General features: G+C 43.9%; 2 protein-coding genes across 4 annotated transcripts in view; one reads left to right on the plus strand and one right to left on the minus strand.

Annotated features, from left to right (window-relative positions):
- Positions 1 to 11,887, plus strand: part of drap1 (DR1-associated protein 1 (negative cofactor 2 alpha)) — a 13,484-nt gene extending 1,597 nt beyond the window's left edge. Inside the window, exons 2-7 of one of the 3 annotated variants that reach the window (XM_041243301.1) lie at positions 1,648 to 1,720; positions 2,448 to 2,541; positions 4,510 to 4,632; positions 4,911 to 5,001; positions 5,638 to 5,744; positions 10,174 to 11,887. In XM_041243301.1, the coding sequence (XP_041099235.1) occupies positions 1,648 to 1,720; positions 2,448 to 2,541; positions 4,510 to 4,632; positions 4,911 to 5,001; positions 5,638 to 5,744; positions 10,174 to 10,300 (615 nt within the window). In that variant the 3' untranslated portion in view covers positions 10,301 to 11,887. Of the gene's footprint in view, positions 1 to 1,647; positions 1,721 to 2,447; positions 2,542 to 4,509; positions 4,633 to 4,910; positions 5,002 to 5,637; positions 5,745 to 6,043; positions 9,493 to 10,173 lie in introns of those variants that run through there. The other 2 variants (XM_041243300.1, XM_041243302.1) reach the window with 2 other exon arrangements.
- A 539-nt stretch (positions 11,888 to 12,426) lies between these two features.
- LOC121310076 (protein FAM161A-like) lies at positions 12,427 to 15,382 on the minus strand. The gene has a single exon (XM_041243308.1). The coding sequence runs from the start codon at positions 13,284 to 13,286 to the stop codon at positions 12,600 to 12,602; it is 687 nt and encodes a 228-aa protein (XP_041099242.1). The 5' UTR covers positions 13,287 to 15,382; the 3' UTR covers positions 12,427 to 12,599.
- Between the last annotated feature and the right edge of the window lie 3,614 nt (positions 15,383 to 18,996).

An 18,996-nucleotide genomic window follows, 5' to 3' on the forward strand; every position in this document is an offset into this window, starting at 1 on the left:
TGCAGTGGGAGTCTTGCTGCCAGCCCCTCTTTCAGACAGTCTCCGTTCTGTTTAATTTTTACATTCTGCTAGATTGCACGTGGTGCAGAAAATATTTTACACCTGAAAAACCATGTAACAAAAAGAGAGAGAGAGATTGCCCATCTCTGCCCAATAGATTGGGCATGCCAAGGTCTCTCAGCCAGTGGTTTTCTGCCCGTCTCTGCAGACTGTTCATTCTTAAGTGATTATTAATGGTGCTGGCAGCTGACACTGTGAGATTCGTATCCTTTAATGACTGCTGATCTATAGCTGGTGAGAGGTTGTTGATTCTCGCCTGTGTGGGACTTTTTCTGGCAAGGCGAGCTTGGCGAACACTTTGAAACGTCAGTTAAACCAGAGCTGTTCAGCCTTGTCTAAAGGAGCCGTCTCGATATCCAGAGTCTCATTTTGAAGAGGCATTCAAAAGATGGACTTGTACATAAAAAAAAAAAAAAAAAAAAAATTTTGCCCTGTTAAAGACAATTTTGAACGAGAAGAGGGCAGTTCAGCCTCTGTTCAGAGACTTCTGTTCTGCCGGTTTTAAAGTCTTACAGGATCCCAGTGATTCTGCCTCAACAACATGCCAAGGTTTAATTCCATTGACTTTCACCACTCTGGGTGAATTCCTGGAAGGGTTAGGGTTAACATGACTAGGTAACCCATTCCATCCCCTCACCACTCTCTGTGTGAAGAAGAGTCTCCTTCAGCAACATGACTAGGTAACCCATTCCATCCCCTCACCACTCTCTGTGTGAAGAAGAGTCTCCTTCAGCAACATGACTAGGTAACCCATTCCATCCCCTCCCCACTCTCTGTGTGAAGAAGAGTCTCCTTCAGCAACATGACTAGGTAACCCATTCCATCCCCTCACCACTCTCTGTGTGAAGAAGAGTCTCCTTCAGCAACATGACTAGGTAACCCATTCCATCCCCTCACCACTCTCTGTGTGAAGAAGAGTCTCCTTCAGCAACATGACTAGGTAACCCATTCCATCCCCTCACCACTCTCTGTGTGAAGAAGAGTCTCCTTCAGCAACATGACTAGGTAACCCATTCCATCCCCTCACCACTCTCTGTGTGAAGAAGAGTCTCCTTCAGCAACATGACTAGGTAACCCATTCCATCCCCTCACCACTCTCTGTGTGAAGAAGAGTCTCCTTCAGCAACATGACTAGGTAACCCATTCCATCCCCTCACCACTCTCTGTGTGAAGAAGAGTCTCCTTCAGCAACATGACTAGGTAACCCATTCCATCCCCTCACCACTCTCTGTGTGAAGAAGAGTCTCCTTCAGCAACATGACTAGGTAACCCATTCCATCCCCTCACCACTCTCTGTGTGAAGAAGAGTCTCCTTCAGCAACATGACTAGGTAACCCATTCCATCCCCTCACCACTCTCTGTGTGAAGAAGAGTCTCCTTCAGCAACATGACTAGGTAACCCATTCCATCCCCCTCACCACTGTGTGAAGAAGTGTCTCCTTCAGCAACATGACTAGGTAACCCATTCCATCCCCTCACCACTCTCTGTGTGAAGAGTCTCTTCCCTCTGTCCTGGTGTCTTTGTGATGGTGTGTTTTGAAGGGTAGGATGAGCTCTCATGTCTGATTTTCTTCCCTTCTTTCTCAGGCTCGTATAAAGAAGATCATGCAGACGGATGAAGAGATTGGGAAAGTGGCGGCGGCAGTGCCTGTCATTATCTGTATCCTTCAAATCCGGGGAGTCTGTGGGTTTGCCTAACCCAGGGGCTTCAAACTCCGTTCCTGGAGTGCTAATATACAGCACTAGACCCTGATATTGATGAGATCCAGCCCTCTGAAATGTCTTTATAATATACAGCACTAGACCCTGATATTGATGAGATCCAGCCCTCTGAAATGTCTTTATAATATACAGCACTAGACCCTGATATTGATGAGATCCAGCCCTCTGAAATGTCTTTATAATATACAGCACTAGACCCTGATATTGATGCGATCCAGCCCTCTGAAATGTCTTTATAATATACAGCACTAGACCCTGATATTGATGAGATCCAGCCCTCTGAAATGTCTTTATAATATACAGCACTAGACCCTGATATTGATGAGATCCAGCCCTCTGAAATGTCTTTATAATATACAGCACTAGACCCTGATATTGATGAGATCCAGCCCTCTGAAATGTCTTTATAATATACAGCACTAGACCCTGATATTGATGCGATCCAGCCCTCTGAAATGTCTTTATAATATACAGCACTAGACCCTGATATTGATGAGATCCAGCCCTCTGAAATGTCTTTATAATATACAGCACTAGACCCTGATGTTAATGGGATACAGTGTCACTGACCCACGCACCACTGTTGCAGCCCCATGAAGCTCGACTAGGTTGTGAGCAATGCAATGTCGAACCCGAGTCCCAAACCTCCTTGACTTCCTCTGCAGCTCGGGCCCTTGAACTGTTCCTAGAATCCCTCCTGACCAAGGCGTGCCAAGTGACGCAATCCCGAAACGCCAAAACGATGACCTCGTCACATCTGTAAGCACCGTGCGAGACTCGGAAGATCCCGTGCACTTGTGACAAACTCTCATTGTGCAGATCTTTCTCCTGCTTCGATTGGCTGAAACTGTAGTTCCCTCCTGCAGTGCTGGCACTGGGATTGAAATGCACGGCCGTGGTGGGAACTAAAAAAAACAGCAGCATTGTTTCAGGGGGGTGGAAGCATGATCTGGATGCACTTTGACGTTGCTGTATAAGTAGTGCTGTGACGAGCCTCTTTCAAAATTGAAACGAATATTAATTGGTTTTGAATTAAAAAAAAAAAAAGTTTAATACGTACAGTTAAAACAACTTTCTGTTGAAAGAAGAGACCCATGCTTCTGCACAGCACAATGTGTGGTTTCTTCCTGTCTCGTTTGTGTTTCCTTTGCATCTTTCTGATAGTCGTTTTGATAACTTCTCTCATGTGAACGAATACGAACGCGGTTATTTTTGCCACTTTCTCGTGCCGTGCGTGTTTTTTGAAGATTGGAGTAATTGTCCCATCGCTGTTCATAAACCAGATGCTCTTTGTCTCGCGGTGAGAAGTGCCGCATGCTGTAATGCTAAAGTGAGACGGCTTCAGTCTTCGGTATGTATTTCAGAATTATAAGCTGTGATTCATATTGCAAAATGATGCAGTTTAAAAACAGGAATTGACCCCCCAAGTCAGTTTTTCAGTTGCATTTTTATAATCCTTCAAAATCATTTGAATGGGAATTTTACATTCTGGAGAATTTTAATTGACCAACAAACGGTGACTTGTACTGAAGTCATGTGTTGCCGCTGTGAGATGCTAATTTTAACAGAATACTGCTAGCTGCTGTTGAGATCAGTGATGTATTGGAATTGAATAAAAAAGGAATCAACCCTAACCCTAACCTTACGCGCTGTATTAGTTTTCTGTCACCCTTAAGCTAGACAGCGCCCTCTTCTGAAGGGTAGTCGGTATTGCAAGCAGGCTGAGGCAGCGTTGGCATTCCCACTTATCTTTTTGCATAAGGCTGCGTTTGTGCTCCATGCTATTGAAGGTAGCAGATCCCTATTCAGGCAGCCTGCAGCTGTACCCCCCTTAGACGGGCAGAGCAATGAGCAGCAGGGCATGCTTGCTAAGCACGACGATGCCCGAGGCACCTGTTTAAACTGCAGCTGCAAGGCTGGCATGCAGCGTTACTCTGTTCTGCTGATCCTATCCTGCCTTACGTACAGTGTACAGTCTTGGGGTCAGGATTGCACAGAAAAGGCCGTTCTAGCCCAGGTATCTGTTTACAGCCATACCAGCCGGTGTTACTTCACTGAAGCAGTTACACCTTCTTTTCGTGTGCAGGGCAGTACAGGGTCGCAATGCAAGCTTCATATTTAGATGCAGTGCACTTTGCAGTAAGTGCAGTAGTACGATTAAAATACAACATGAATGAGTTAGGATGAGAGCAAGTTATATCTACAGTGACATATCAGTAGCGCATGGATAGTGCATTAGGTGAAGGGTCCAGAACATGGTCAGCGCAGAGCAGGATGGGTCAATCCTACTCTGTTTGGGTACTGTATTTACTTAGGTATGTCAGAATTAGTTTTACATATGTCTAGAGAACTTCCATCAATTGGGACATTTTTACAAGCTAGTGTTAGAACATGAGTCTCTAATAGGCAGCAGTCAGTCTGTCTATCTGTAAGCCACGTTCCCATGATGCCTGATAGCTGTTAACATTGTCGCACGCTTGCTGATTTGCCCGCAGCAGGTGTGTGCATGCGGCGGGTTGAAACGCTGGATTCTTTTTTGAAAACGCTTATTTTTTGATGTGCTTTTATATTGATGGTTGTAGTATATTTATAGTGAGCTGTGTTTGTTGTTTTTAACTTTTTTTTTTTTTTTTCTGTGCTGCCTCTGGGATGCCACAGTGTGTAGGACGCTGCACACAAGCGTGTTTGTATTGTGTTGGTCAAAGAGCTGGTTTTGTTGCCTTGCAGAAAGCAGTGTATTGAGCTGGAGCAGCAGTTTGACTTCCTGAAGGACCTGGTAGCGGCTGTGCCCGACATGCAGGGAGACGGCGAGGACCCCCCCGCGGAGAGGGGGGAGAGGGGGGCGCGCAGGTGGGTCTCCCCCCGCCCTGTGAACGGGTAGTTTAAACTCGTCCGAGCATCGCCATTTTTAAGTCTCTTAAGTTTTTTTACATTCTGATTATTATTAATTAAACTTCTGAGACCCAAGGAGAGAAATCTGAACTATGCTAATTTAAGTAGACGCTGGCTGAAACGCTTGTCAGCTTGACTGGTCTCTTTTTACAAGTGTGTTTTGATGGGACGGAAAATACATTTTGGTGATCTGTCGTCCCCCCCCCCCCCCCTTTTTTTTTTTTTTTTTTTTGTAGAGGGAGAAAGCCGGGATCCGGTCGGAAAAATGGAGGCGCGGGAATGAAAGGGAAAGACAAGAAGCAGTCAGGGACCGAGTCCGAGCAAGAGGTGGGTCTGAGCCACACCACTTCAGTGTCAGGGCTTGAAACACACAAGCCCTGCTGCTGCACCCAGTCCTGGGGTTCAGAGCTCCCCTCAATGAAGTCTAGTATTATTATTAATATTGCAATGATCAGGAGGCAGGAGTTTGAGCAGGGTTAGAAACTCACACTAGCCCTGCTGCTGCTGCTGCTGCACCCAGTCCTGGGGTTCAGAACTCCGCTCAATGAAGTCTAGTATTGAAATGACCAGGAGTTTGAACAGTTAGACCCCTGGTAAATTTGCTCTGAATTATCTGATCTCACTTGTCATCACAGCACGAATAAGTGTAGGTTTACTACTAGGAGTTGTTTGTGCAGCTGTATGCAGAACCAGTTAATTTAACATCGAACTCCTGACTCCTGATCATTGAACTAACAAACTGAACTGAGAGAGTGGCTATGATGCTAGTGTGAGTTACAAGCCATGCAGTGCTGTACCTCATTATTACTATTGTAGAAGTTGAACTAATAATAATAATAATAAATAATAATAATAATAATAATCATGAACCAGTAATAAGAATGTTACGTTTGTTAATAAACTGGCAGCTGAAAGGATCCTGCATCTGTCCAAGCTCACGCTGTCTTTCCACCCTGATCGCAGGATGACTCTGAAGACAGTGAGACGGAAGGAGAGGAGGAGGAGGAGGAGGAGGAGATGGTTTCTCAGCCCAGCAGCACGAACCCCCACCCAGCAGCCAGGTTTCAGAGGTGAGATCCCTGCTTGAAGCACTCTGCTCAGGGCTAGAAAAAAAACAAGTCTGAAATGTACGTTTAGACCAGGGGTGTCGAAGCAGTCCCGATCCTGGAGGGCCGTTATTCCACTCCAGGTTTAACTGCTAAAATGAGATCATGAACTGCAGGGTCTGGATGGAAGTTTAGTTACTTGAACAGTTTTGAACAGGGTTGGAGCAAAGACCAGGTGTGGAAGAGCCAGCTTTGGCCACCCCTGGTCTGGAAGCAGTGACGGTTTGGCTCAAACCTCTCCCCTTCCTCCTTCCTTGTTTCAGCTCCGCGGCGCCGCCCTACCTGCAGATGGGCTCCATGCAGGCGGTGCTGGGGGTGCCGGTGACCACGCCCCCAGCCCCGCCCCCGGCCCCGCCCCCCAGGCACCACGAGGGCAGCGATGATGAGGACTATGACTCCTAGCGTCCTGCTTTTAATTTTTACTTTTAGTTTTAAGTTTTACTGCATTGTGTGTGCGTGTGCGTGTACAGGGGGGGGAGGACTATACAAAATGCAGCTCTTTGTAAGACACAACAGCAAGGAAAGGTTGCATATTCAGACTTTATTAACTTTTTATGAACTTTGTGTTTTTGTTTTTTTGTTTTTTTTTAAATCCTCTGTCTTTTAAAAGCACAAGGAATATCGTGGTTATTTATAGAATATTTTATATGTTTGTTTTATCTTACTTGATCGAAAACTGTCCTGGTGTCTTCATCAGTGCTATCCTACCTGACTGACTTCTTTTGTTCCCACTCGGTACACACTGTGCTTGCCTTTATCTTTTTAACGCAGAAAAAAAAAAACTTTTTGTCGTCCCAAAAACCAGACAAGTTGTTTCGTATCGCCTTAGTTCAGCCGTATTTTTTAAAGGAGACTGACTAAAATGTCTTTACAGCAGAATATCGATTTTTTTTTTTTGTATGGTATATTCCTGATCAGAGTCGTTAGTAGATTAAGGGTTGCTGCAATGTCTGTGCAAGAACGTGGGCTCGAACCCGCATCTTGGGTGGCTCGGTGGTTTCGTGCGCCATTCCACCCTGGTTTAAGTGTCATAGGATGCCTGTTTTAAACTCGTTTGATTCGATGGAAGCTCTAGCTATGGCCGTTATTGCTGTAGATGCACGTTATCAATGACTAACAGCAGAGTTGGGTGAGACTGACCGCATCGCCACTCCCTAGCACACAGGAATTACAGAATGGAAACTTGCAGGGTTTTTTTTTTTTCTAGTGTACTGTTCTGTTGCCATTTCAGGCGCCCAGAACGTCTCCCTTCTCAGTCTCTCAGGCGTTCGTTTTGAAGCAAATGAGAAGCGAACTCATTTTATACACTTGCATTTTTCCTCCGCGGTGTAGCGGGAGGACGTGACGTTCATAAGAGAGACGAGTTCTCTCAGACTCGTGACATTTAGATAGTAAGAGTTTGTAATGAATTTAAGTTGTACATTTTAGAGATCTCTCTCTCTCTCTCTCTTCAACTGTACTAAGATAATGTCCACGTTGTTCAAACTCTTTCCTTCTCCTAAACATTTTGACAAAAGAAAATACAACCGCTTAACTGAATAAGTTGGCCTAAATATATTTGTAATGAGAGACCGGGTAAAATCGATGACTCCCAGACAAACAATATCTAATGCTTTTATGTAGGATCATGGTAGAGGGTGAGGGAAATGTACCAACTGGTACATTTTGATTTCTGCCACTGGTGTAAAGATATTTAACAACCTGTTATCTACAGAACACAATAAATACAAAAATATTATTGACAAATTCATTTTTTTCCAAAATCTTTTGAAGCTGCAGTGCTGCTTGGTTCCTGTGAGTGGCGCTGCAGTAAAGCAACACAAACAAACATTCTTAAGCAGCAGCAGCACCATCTGTTGGAGCTCAGCGGTATTGCACTGTCCGTTTTTATTTTTTGAAATGCGTTATATTTGACTTTACAGTCTTTTTGCAGGTCTAAAACTGTTATAAAGTTTAACAACGAAACTAATAAAACAAGATTTTTATTTTTAGAGGCCGTTGATTCACTCTGCTTTAGCCCTGGCCCTTTGTACAGCTGACGTTTTAACTGAGGGAGTGTCTGTTATTTTGTTTCAAGTCAGTGGTTTTGTCTCGTATTGCTGCTTTTCTTTCATTTCCCTTTAAAAAAAAAAAAAAAAAAAAAAAAAAAAAAGCGTGTCTGTTTTCAGAAGATGCTAGATAGTTGTTTTTTTTTTTTTTTTTTGTATTTCCTCCATCATTGTGCAAACTCAAACAATCTTACATATCCAAAAAACGTATTCCAGTATTATTTTTTAAAGTTATGCATTTTAGTGTTGGCTTGGCAAAGTCCTTTTTGCTAAACAGGATTGGCTGTTTTTTTTGGATCTTTGAAGAAAAGAGTAATAAAAAAAAATCAGATTTTGTTGTTTCAACACAGTGCTGTATTCATTTTTTGATTAAATTTTTACCTGGCATCCGTTTATAGACTTGGCAGTAGGTGGTTATCATTGTGTGTCTGTGTGCACAACATAATTTAGCACTGATCAGGAACAGTAAATCTGGTGCTGTGGATAAAACTTACATATACTGTGAAAAAACAGTTTTAAGGTCGGAATTAAATCATAATACTGCTATTGTAGCACTGTAATGCTTTAAAGCTGTAATGGAGCTGTAATTTTGATTTAATTGAGCCTTGGTAGAGTTTCTTCCCCCCAGTCCTTCAGTGGAATAAAACAGAGCTCCGAAGTAGCATCTTTTTAAACGTTTGTGTCTAAAGCTGAGGGAACACGAAACCTGTTTGTGGCTTGGAACTCAGGAGAGCAGGTTTCAGGCCTCTGCATGGAGACTTGAGGGGGTGGGGGGGTGTGATACAGCAACCTCAAACTAGGTCTCCTGGAACCAGGTTTCAAGCTGCTGTTCCTGGAACCGTGTTCCCTCAGCTTAAGTTATTACAGTGTACGCTTGCTGGTAATTCCATTGTAACTACACAACCGTTTGTGTTATTACACTTTGGCCTTGTTAAATCTGGCCTTTTTTTTATTACAAATAAGGACCCCCCCCTCCCCAGGGATTGTTTGAAAAGGGTTTTTATTTGTACTTCTGTTTTTAAATGACAGACTTGTACAATGTTAGTTTCTCTTGTTCAGGTTCTGAGAGCAGTCCGTTCCCCCCTCTGTTCGTTGTTTTATTTTGTTATTTTGTTAATGTATACAGTGATCGTGGTTATTATCTGACTGGTTTGTTCTGGACCATGTTGTGTGTCATCTCTAGAGAGAGAGAGAGAGAGAGAGAGCGCTGTACGGGACTTTTAACATTTCTTTTTATTTTGTATGAGTGAAATAAAGTTCGGATTTCAATATAAAAACACTTTTTTGTCTCCCTGTTTTTATTATTTATCTGGAATCAAACCCTTAATTCTTCTTGTGCAATTTATCAGTCTATCTAGATGTTCTGTAGATTGTTTATTGATCAGCCTAAATCAGTCTCTATCTTCTCTATTGATTTTTATTACTTTGCACTTCATGATCAGTATCATTTATCAATCTCTGATAATTTTATGTGTGTCAATCCATATAATCTTAATTTATTATCTACTGTATATATTATCAATCTGTATACTGAAGCCATCAACAAACAAACAAACAAACAAACAATGATTTCTCTAAGATCTGATATGTACTTGGGTAAATGAACTAATTTATTTTTCTAAAACTCCAGCCTTTTTTTTCTATATTAAACTTTCTCAACTTCACTGCATCCCTTCTTGTATTATTATTATTATTATTATTAATACTAATGTATTAAGCAGAGACCATGTATTAATGTTTTGTTTTCTATACAGACATGATTAGAGACAGATTCCTGGTTTTATTTCTAACCATTTCACCCCCCTTGTCTTTCTCTGTGTGTAAAAATGTAACGCAGGGTGTGGCGACGATAACATTTCTGCAGGAACGCTCGTGCCTCTGCTAGGTGTGAGTTAGCAATATTAAATTAAAAAGCGGATCCTTTACCAGTTAACCTGTAGATTTACCAGTTTCACAGATGAACTGTAACCTATACACACACACAGTCTAATATGTAATTTTCAATTGATCAGTTCTGTGTGTTACATATCTATATGTGTATGAATCAATATACTGAAGTGAAGTAGTGATCAAATCGTTGATATTTTGTCCAGTGTATGTACACACACACAATCACAATGCACTGACTGCATCGAAACTGACCATGTTGAGAACTTCAAACTTTATTCTGTTTATCTATATATATATATATATATATATTTCATAATGGAAATGCACGCACACACAGGCTTCAATTCAATGATAAAGAAGCACGTTATCACTCCCAGCATTGTCCTGGTTACTCAGTATGACTCAACGCTTCGCTGCCATGGTAACAGCCCCTCCTCCTCCTCCTCCTCCTCCAGGCCCAGGTCTTCTAGAATCCTCCTGAAATTCCGCTCCAAATCGAGGCCGCGGTTCATCTTCAGAGAAACAAAACAAGCAAGAGAGAGAGTCGGAGAAGGGCAGAACAAAAAAAAAAAAAAAATTTAAAAGGTGAACCAACACAGGATTCAATACACAGGGACGAATGGGGATGTGCACACTATCAATTCAACACACAGGGACGAATGGGGATGCGCACACTATCAATTCAACACAGGATTCAACACACAGGGACGAATGGGGATGCGCACACTATCAATTCAACACAGGATTCAACACACAGGGACAAATGGGGATGTGCACACTATCAATTCAACACAGGATTCAACACACAGGGACGAATGGGGATGCGCACACTATCAATTCAACACAGGATTCAATACACAGGGACGAATGGGGATGCGCACACTATCAATTCAACACAGGATTCAACACGCAGGGACGAATGGGGATGTGCACACTATCAATTCAACACAGGATTCAACACGCAGGGACGAATGGGGATGCGTACACTATCAATTCAACACAGGATTCAACACACAGGGACGAATGGGGATGTGCACACTATCAATTCAACACACAGGGACGAATGGGGATGCGCACACTATCAATTCAACACAGGATTCAACACACAGGGACGAATGGGGATGCGCACACTATCAATTCAACACAGGATTCAACACACAGGGACGAATGGGGATGCGCACACTATCAATTCAACACAGGATTCAACACACAGGGACGAATGGGGATGCGCACACTATCAATTCAACACAGGATTCAACACACAGGGACGAATGGGGATGCGCACACTATCAATTCAACACAGGATTCAACACACAGGGACGAATGGGGATGCGCACACTATCAATTCAACACAGGATTCAACACACAGGGACGAATGGGGATGCGCACACTATCAATTCAACACAGGATTCAACACACAGGGACGAATGGGGATGTGCACACTATCAATTCAACATAGGATCCAATACAAATACAATAAACCAGATACAAAACAATGCAGGTCACTGAATTTACTGCCTTGTAACTATTCCTTATTTGTTTTTAAATTGTAAAACGTATTTCTCGAGCCCTAAATGTTTACAGGGTGGAAGATAGCGATGGTGACCCCACCTGCGTAACCCCCTCAAGCAGAAGGGGGCGGTTGTTCACCCTCTCCTGGATCTCAGAGAGCTGAGCTGAATACTCCCTGCTCCGCACACGCTCCTGTTCCCTGGGGAGAGATGACTGGTTACTGGCTCTCCCACGCCTGCTTCGAACCCAGTTAAACCTCCATCCAGACCCTGAAGTAGGTCATTACCTCATAGCATTGAACCTGGAGATGAATGGCCCCCCAGGACAACACCACAAGATGTCCCAGCGAGGTAAAGAGCGAGCTGGCAACACCTTAAGCTAGTCCTGGGAGGAATGCCTTAACACTATCTCAACGAACCAATGATACCGAACTCTGAACCTCCCCCCCGCCCACCATGCCAGTCTGGGCTCCAATGGAAACGTAGAGAGGAGGAGACCTGTAGAGCTCTCTTTTCCTCTGGCAGGCCAGTGCGAGGGAGTCTCTGGGCTGGCTGGCACAGACCTCGGAAGCCACTCTCTTCTGCATGGGCTCCAGCCTCTGTCCCTCCCAGTGCCACCACTCCCTCTGAGCCCTCTGCCAGTCCTCCCAATCCTCCAGCCTCTGCCTGTGGAGACACCGTGAAATCAGCCGGTTTCAGACGCTATGTGTTCGCTAAGAGGCATTCATCTCAAATTCAGCCCTGCTGCTGAAGCTGGTTTCAAGTCTCTTATAGAACTATTTTTCCAAGATCTCGGTTGAAAGCCTGCGGTTCACGGGGTTTCAGTTCGAGCTCTTTCTCTTGGGCACTCACTTCCAAACCATATCTGGAATGCTGAGTCTGTCAGTATTTCTAAATCGAAGCTCAAACCATAACTACAGGAGGCTTGCCAGTCCAGTGGTTAAAGAAAAGGGGCTTGATACCAGGAGGTTCAAATCCCGGCTCAGCCACTGACTCCCTGTGCGAGACCCTGAGCAAGTCACTTAACCTCCTTGTGCTCCGTCCTTCGGATGAGACGCCAAACAAACCAGGTCCTATTGGAAGAGACTCTGCAGCAGCAGCAGTAGTTGAATAAAATAGTTTTAGTTGGATAAAAGCGCCTGCTAAATGACTAATTAGTAATAATAATAATAATAATAATAATAATAATAATAATAATAATCTCTCTGATTTGGCATTTCGCTACCAAGCAGTTTGGAGCTCTTTTTGGCTTGCTGTGGATTTTGTAAAGCGCTCTGGGGTGCTGCACACGAAGGATGTTGTATCAATGAAATGGGTCTGGTATGATATTGGTATCATGATAATGACAGACAAGTCGTTAATGTTATTTCTTACCTTATGATGGCGTCTCTCAGCACTGTGGACCTGGTTGGCCTCATGGGAAGGTCCCAGGTCCCTTCCCGACTCTTCGGTTTCTTCTTCCCGCTCCGGCGATCCCTCCTCTGCTTGTCCCGCCTCTCCCGCTCCCTGTCCTGCCGCAGTCCCTCCAGGATCCTCTCCCTGGTGGAGCGGGTGACGTGGAGCCGAAACGGGCGAGGGACGGTGGGGGCTTTCTCCGATCGGACCTCGTCCAGCTTCTCCTGGAACTTCCGGTGCAGCCTCTGGAAATCCGGGACATCCTCGTGGATGTGCGGCCGGAACGTCGCGCTCGGGTCCCGGAATTCTGATGCGGAGCGCTGCAGGGGCCTGGCGGAGGAGAGCTGGGAGGAATTCTCCAAGATCTCTTTCATGGACAGGCGGCGCCAGCTTTGCTCTGGGATCTCTTCTTCTTTGCAGTCCCTCCTTGGTTTCTCCCTCTCTGCAAAGGTGAAGGGCTTCTGGGTCCTGAGCAGAAAGGCTCTCCTCTCCCGCCGCTGGGCTGTCCTGCGATGTTGCGATTCCTCCAGCAGTCTCTGGTACAGCGGCACGGTCGTGCTGCGTGGCACGGGAGTGGCGCGGATGATCCTGGCGCTCGTCTCCGGCTTGCTCTGCGTCGGCTGAAGAGCCGGCCGCTCCCCCTGTTCGTCCCTCAGGGTCATCTGGAACGGTTTTGGGGTGGTGAAATTCTTCTTGCGTTTGGGACGGCTCTTTCTCTTCACCTTCCGGGGGGCGTCCACAGGGGGCCTCTCGTCTTCAGATTCCTGAGGGCTCTTGGTTTTAGGGATGTACTCATTCACGGAGAAATCCTCCCAGATCCAGTGGAAAGGGGAGACCCCACTTTGATCCTCTTCCTTGAGAGGGTCCTCAGCTGAGCTGCCTCTCTGAGCTGACGTCTCGGCTGTCTGTCCCCGCTGTGGGACAGAGTCCTCCCAGGCTTTCTTGGCTGTCCTGCTGCAATACACAACAGACACAAAAACTTGTTTTTTGATTTTTAAGTAACTAGCTTCAACTATAGCATTATAACTATAGAATTATGGGTAATCGGGATATGCAAATTTCAGCATTACAAGAGCCAATCAAATCGCGTGAAAGCCACCAGCTATTATATTTGGTGTTGCTCCCACGTTGTGTTCTTATCATTTTAAATCTGCCTTTGCAGATTAAGCCAGGTTAAGGCTGAACTGTGCAATGACTGTAAAGGACATGTAAAAGCAAACCCGTATAGTAAAGTATGTGCAACCGCAGAGAACTGTGACCAACTACGAGAAGTACATTAAAACGTGCCAAAAATGTGATAGGGGGCGGGGAGGAGGAGAAGCCACCGCAGTACAGGCGAGCTGCAGTATGTGGGTTAAGATTTAGCGTGGTGTGAAATTGCTGCCACCTTGTGGATATCCACAGCAATGACGACGGTTTCTAGTTCTGCACATTACATTTACTTTAGTGTATTTTAGTTGCATGAAAAAGTCGGGCAATAAAACCGAGAAAAATGCGCTGTGCATTGACGTAAAATAATTCGACTTTATGAAGCAACATTAGTTAATTCTGTAGGGCGATGCAAAACCTGTGGTCAGAGCCGTGCGTAACAAACAAACACACACTCGCTGACCGTGGATCTTGACTGTGTAGCGTATAGACCTCCTGGTCACGGCTTCCCAGTCTCTCGATCAGCAGGCTGACGGCTCTCCTCACATCGGACCAGAGTGTGAGAGGCAAGGGGGGCTTCTCCTGCTAAAAAGAGTGAGAGCGGTGCATGCACTACAGGTCAGGAGATTGGAATAATGTATAGAACTAGGGGGTGCGGATTGTATAGATTTCCTCACTCAGACCCTTTACTTGCTAAATACCCCTCTATTCCCGAATAGAGAACCGTCTCCTAGTCCTTTTTAAAACGTGTTAATGAGCAAGGCATGTCGCGATGGAAACTCACGACCCCTCTCTTTACAAGGTCATTGCTAGCCCATTCTTTTCCCACGGTCAACATAGTTTACAATAAATGTCTTTTTAAAAAAACAAACAATGAAACCCAATCTGTTTTATTATACACCTCTGGGCTTTACAGTGCTAACCTGTGCTTTTTACAGTTGTAACATCGCAAACCTCTACTCAGGCGCCTCTGGTTTTAACGAGGCAGAGCTTTGCAAAGTGCCAGACTTGCTAAAGTATTACACTCCTTGTTAGACTTACAGTTATGGGAGTCCTTATCCTTCTGTTGGGCAGCAGTACGGACAGGTGCCGCTCCGGTAAGGGCTGGCAATCGACTTTAACCCGAGTCAGGATGTCCCGGTGAGGAGCCCGCGGGGTCCAGTTAACCCGGTCGGGCAATGCTGTCCAAAAACTGTTTCTGAGCACGGATTGACGGTGCGGTTCCCACATAATAACTTTGAATCGGCAGGTTGAAACTACTCTGTGACAGAAGTTAACACAGCCACATGGCCACGGACGGGGTGGGACAGACTCGGAGGTCACCGCCTAGCAACCTGCACACGCGTGTCACAAAGACGCATTATTCGCGCATAGACTTGATTATGCTTTGTCCAGCCGTAAATTGCTATACGGCTATACAGAGTGGCTTTATTTAGTTTTTAGTAGGTTAGTTTATTATTTTTTTAATGATACGGTTGCCTGTGAAACTGTGTGGGGCATCAGCGTACAGAAATAGGCTAATGTTGCAAAACATCTCTGGAGCTCTCTCCCAGCTTTGGTGCGTGATGCTCCCACTGTCGCTCGCTTTAAATCAGCTCCCCAGACCCGCCTGTTCTCTCTTGCTCTCTGCGCTCTTTAAGCCTGATAGCTGCTATTAGCTGCTGTGTTTCTGCTACTATTTCATGCATTATGCTGCTATCTTATATTCTGCTCTTTCCACTGTATTTAATGCACTATTTCATGCATTATGCTGCTATCATGTATTCTGCTCTTTCCACTGTATTTAATGCACTATTTCATGTATTATGCTGCTATCTTGTATTCTGCTCTTTCCACTGTATTTAATGCATTATTTCATGTATTCTGCTCTTTCCACTGTATTTAATGCACTATGTCATGTATTACGCTGCTATCATGTATTCTACACTTTCCACTGTATATCATGTATTATGCATTGTGTGTTTTTTTTTTTTTTTTACTGTATATCATGTATGATGCATTTCTCTGTATTTAAAGTATTATGGATTTTCTTGTTGCTGCATTTCTTGTAAAGCGTTTTGTGATGGTGGTCCACTATGAAAGGCGCTATATAAAATAGATTGATTGATTGTCTAGAGCAGCGCTTCCCAACCCTGGTCCTGGGGACCCCCTGCGTCTGCCGGTTTTCTTCCAACCGAGCTCTCAATTACTCAACTAGACCCTTAATTCAACTAACACCTAGCTTTATTAGGCCTTTTTAATTGTTTCCAGCTCCTAAAAAGTTGCAGATTTCAAGTTACTTCTAAAATGTTGCAGCTAACTCAAAAACTGTTTTAAGAGCTGAAAACAAGTGAAAAGGTCTGATTAAGTGAATAATCTGTTCAATGAAGGGTCTGGTTCAGTAATTGAGAGCTCGGTTGGAATGGAAACCAGCAGACACAGCAGAGGGGGCCCCGAGACCGGGGTTGGGAAGCGCTGGTTTAGACAGTTAAAATAGAGGCAAAGACATACGCAGTTTAGAAACACTGAAACTTAATTCAATGCCAACCTTTCCATTATTACTCTTTTTTTAAAACATAAATTCACGACTGTTGAGTGTTTAGTAGCTGCAGATGATGTATGGATGCAGTTAAAACTGGTTCGTTTTTAATTTTCTGCTCAGAACGAAGCATGGCTTTAAAAAAAAAAAAAAAAAAAAAAGCAAAACAAGAAAATTACACAAAGAATCTTTAATTTAATTTAAAAAAAAAAGTAACTTCTTTAAAAACCTGTACATGATTCTTGATTTTAAATTACAATCTTTAGAAAAAAAAATGCATTTTTTTTTTTTTTTTTTAACAGTGTGTGATATAGTACAACAATGTCTGTTTTACACCCCTCCCAAGAAAAAAAGAACAATAGCAGACAGTCTGTCTTTCTGTTTAAACACATTTACAGAGCAGTCATTCTTCGAGACGGCACAGGACAGGCTGAATCGATACTAGAATCACCCCCCCTTTACCCCACAGTATCAAGAACAAAAAGGAAGAGGGGGTCAAGCAGCCCCCCAGTCCACTCGCACAAGAAAGAGGAGCAAATTGCGCTATGCTGTGTGAAAGAGAAAGTGATTCCAGCTTGACTTGCATCTATATGGCTAAACCACAGGCAACCAATCATAATCCTGGACCAGCTTCCTCACAATCAGATGGGGCGCTTCTAGGAGTACTCAGTGTGTGTCTCTGATGTGCCTTCCTAATAAGAGAGAATGTATACTGTGGAAAATCGGTTTTTGGAAAGATGGCCAGACAGATTCTTAGCACGCTGTCTTGTGTTGCGATCATTGGAATAGTGATCGATATGTTTAACACGGTAGCTCTACAGCGAGGTGTAATCTTATTTTTGTGTTTGTTTATAATGATAAAAATAAAACAGGCCGGTTTACCATTATGATTTTGCCCCAGCCGCACGCTGTCCTTCACTTTATCCTGCCTGTAGTTTCCCCCCCATCGCTGTCAAACAAAAAAAACCGGCTGCAAAGTCAAAGAGGCAACAAAACACGTAACAAGCCAAGAGAGAAACAAGCTGACAAACCGGACCCAGAGAGAAACAAGCTGACCCAGAGAGAAACAAGCTGACAAACCGGGCCCAGAGAGAAACAAGCTGACAAACCGGGCCCAGAGAGAAACAAGCTGACAAACCGGGCCCAGAGAGAAACAAGCTGAACACAGGAAATAATTTTCTCAATACGTTCACTTTTATACAGATGGTGTAGACCAGTCGCAATTAGTGCTGTATAAAAATAGATATATTTCAGCTTCCTGATAGACGATGGGAAGGTTAGTGCACTTGTAGTGTATTAAATGGCTTTGTATGTGTGGCTTAACGTGGGTCTTTAAATGAGCAACCAGCGCTGATCGACAGCTACGACCAAAAGTAAAAAAAAAAACACACACACACACACACACACACACACAAAGTACATGAACATAATTTACAAATGCTATTTAACATCATGTAAATCAAAGAAACTACCAAACGATCTCGCAAAAGGTCTACCGGAAGCCATTACAGTAGTGCAGCAGTATTTCATGTTACATTTCAAAATGTTTTAGTTTGTCAGTTATTCGTTAAGAATATGGGAAACTACAAAGCAGTGTGTAGTTCAAAATTGTTAATGTAATGTTATTCAACAGGTTTCACTCGATTTTCATTCTTGGGGGGTGGGAGGGGGGTGCTGCTGCAAAGGTTTGTGTGTGTGACTTTTTTTTTTTAATATATATTTTCAAAATTAATTTGAATGGCAAAACACCCCCCCCCCCCCCCCCCCCCCCCCAAAAAAAAAACAAAGTTATCAGCGCATTGATTTATCAGAGGGTCCAGTTGCTCTGCTCACCTGATCATTTTACAAAAGGGAAAGTAGGATTTGTTCAACACCTTCAATATACTGAACCGAGCCCCGAAACCCAGGACCGGGTGCAGGGTGATCATTTCAAGCCCCGGAAATTTAAACTGAAAAGGGTGTGCAGATGACAACACGCCGCCCCCCCCAATAAAATAATTCTAACTTAAAAAAAAAAAAAAAAAGATATATATATATATATATATATATAACAAAAACACCCGTCCCTTGATTAGTCTAGCCACCAAATAAATATCTTTTTTTTCGTTTGATGTGTTATTTTTTCCTCGGTTTCCAGCTACAACGCTGGAGATAGTATTAGCACTACAAAAGGTTCCTCAACCTCAATGCCTCTCCAGAGAGGAATAAAGCAAAACGTTCAAATAAAAAAAAAAAAACTGGAGATGAAGGAGTTGCAGCAGCGCTAGAAAGAGAGGCTGTAATCCAGATGATTTGGGGGGAAAATCTATGGGACGTCCCGTTTGGGAGCGGCGAGGCGTGCAGACCGAACTTATCCCAAAAAAATGATAAATTCCCCTCTTTGGTGACGCAGTACGTCCCCAATCACCCAGTGCAGCAACTCAGAAATCCAAGCTGTAAGATCAGGACAGAGACCGAGTTTGATAAAACCAAGCGCTCTCTTCCCTTGCGTGCTCCAGAACAGCTTTGTTTCTCTTGCTTTGGGACAGGAAAGTTCACTTCCCAGTTCCCTTTATCAAAAGATAAAACGGGTCCACCAAACGTTTCCCTTCGCACAGCACAAAGCAGACAGAAATAAATAAAACACAGGACTACAGTACTTCTCCCTCCCAGTACAGCTGGCTTGCCGATAGAATCCCAGAGCCAGGTTTTGTTGCCGCTGAAGC

Source organism: Polyodon spathula, unplaced genomic scaffold (genome assembly GCF_017654505.1).
Source record: "Polyodon spathula isolate WHYD16114869_AA unplaced genomic scaffold, ASM1765450v1 scaffolds_1709, whole genome shotgun sequence".
Taxonomy (NCBI): domain Eukaryota; kingdom Metazoa; phylum Chordata; class Actinopteri; order Acipenseriformes; family Polyodontidae; genus Polyodon; species Polyodon spathula.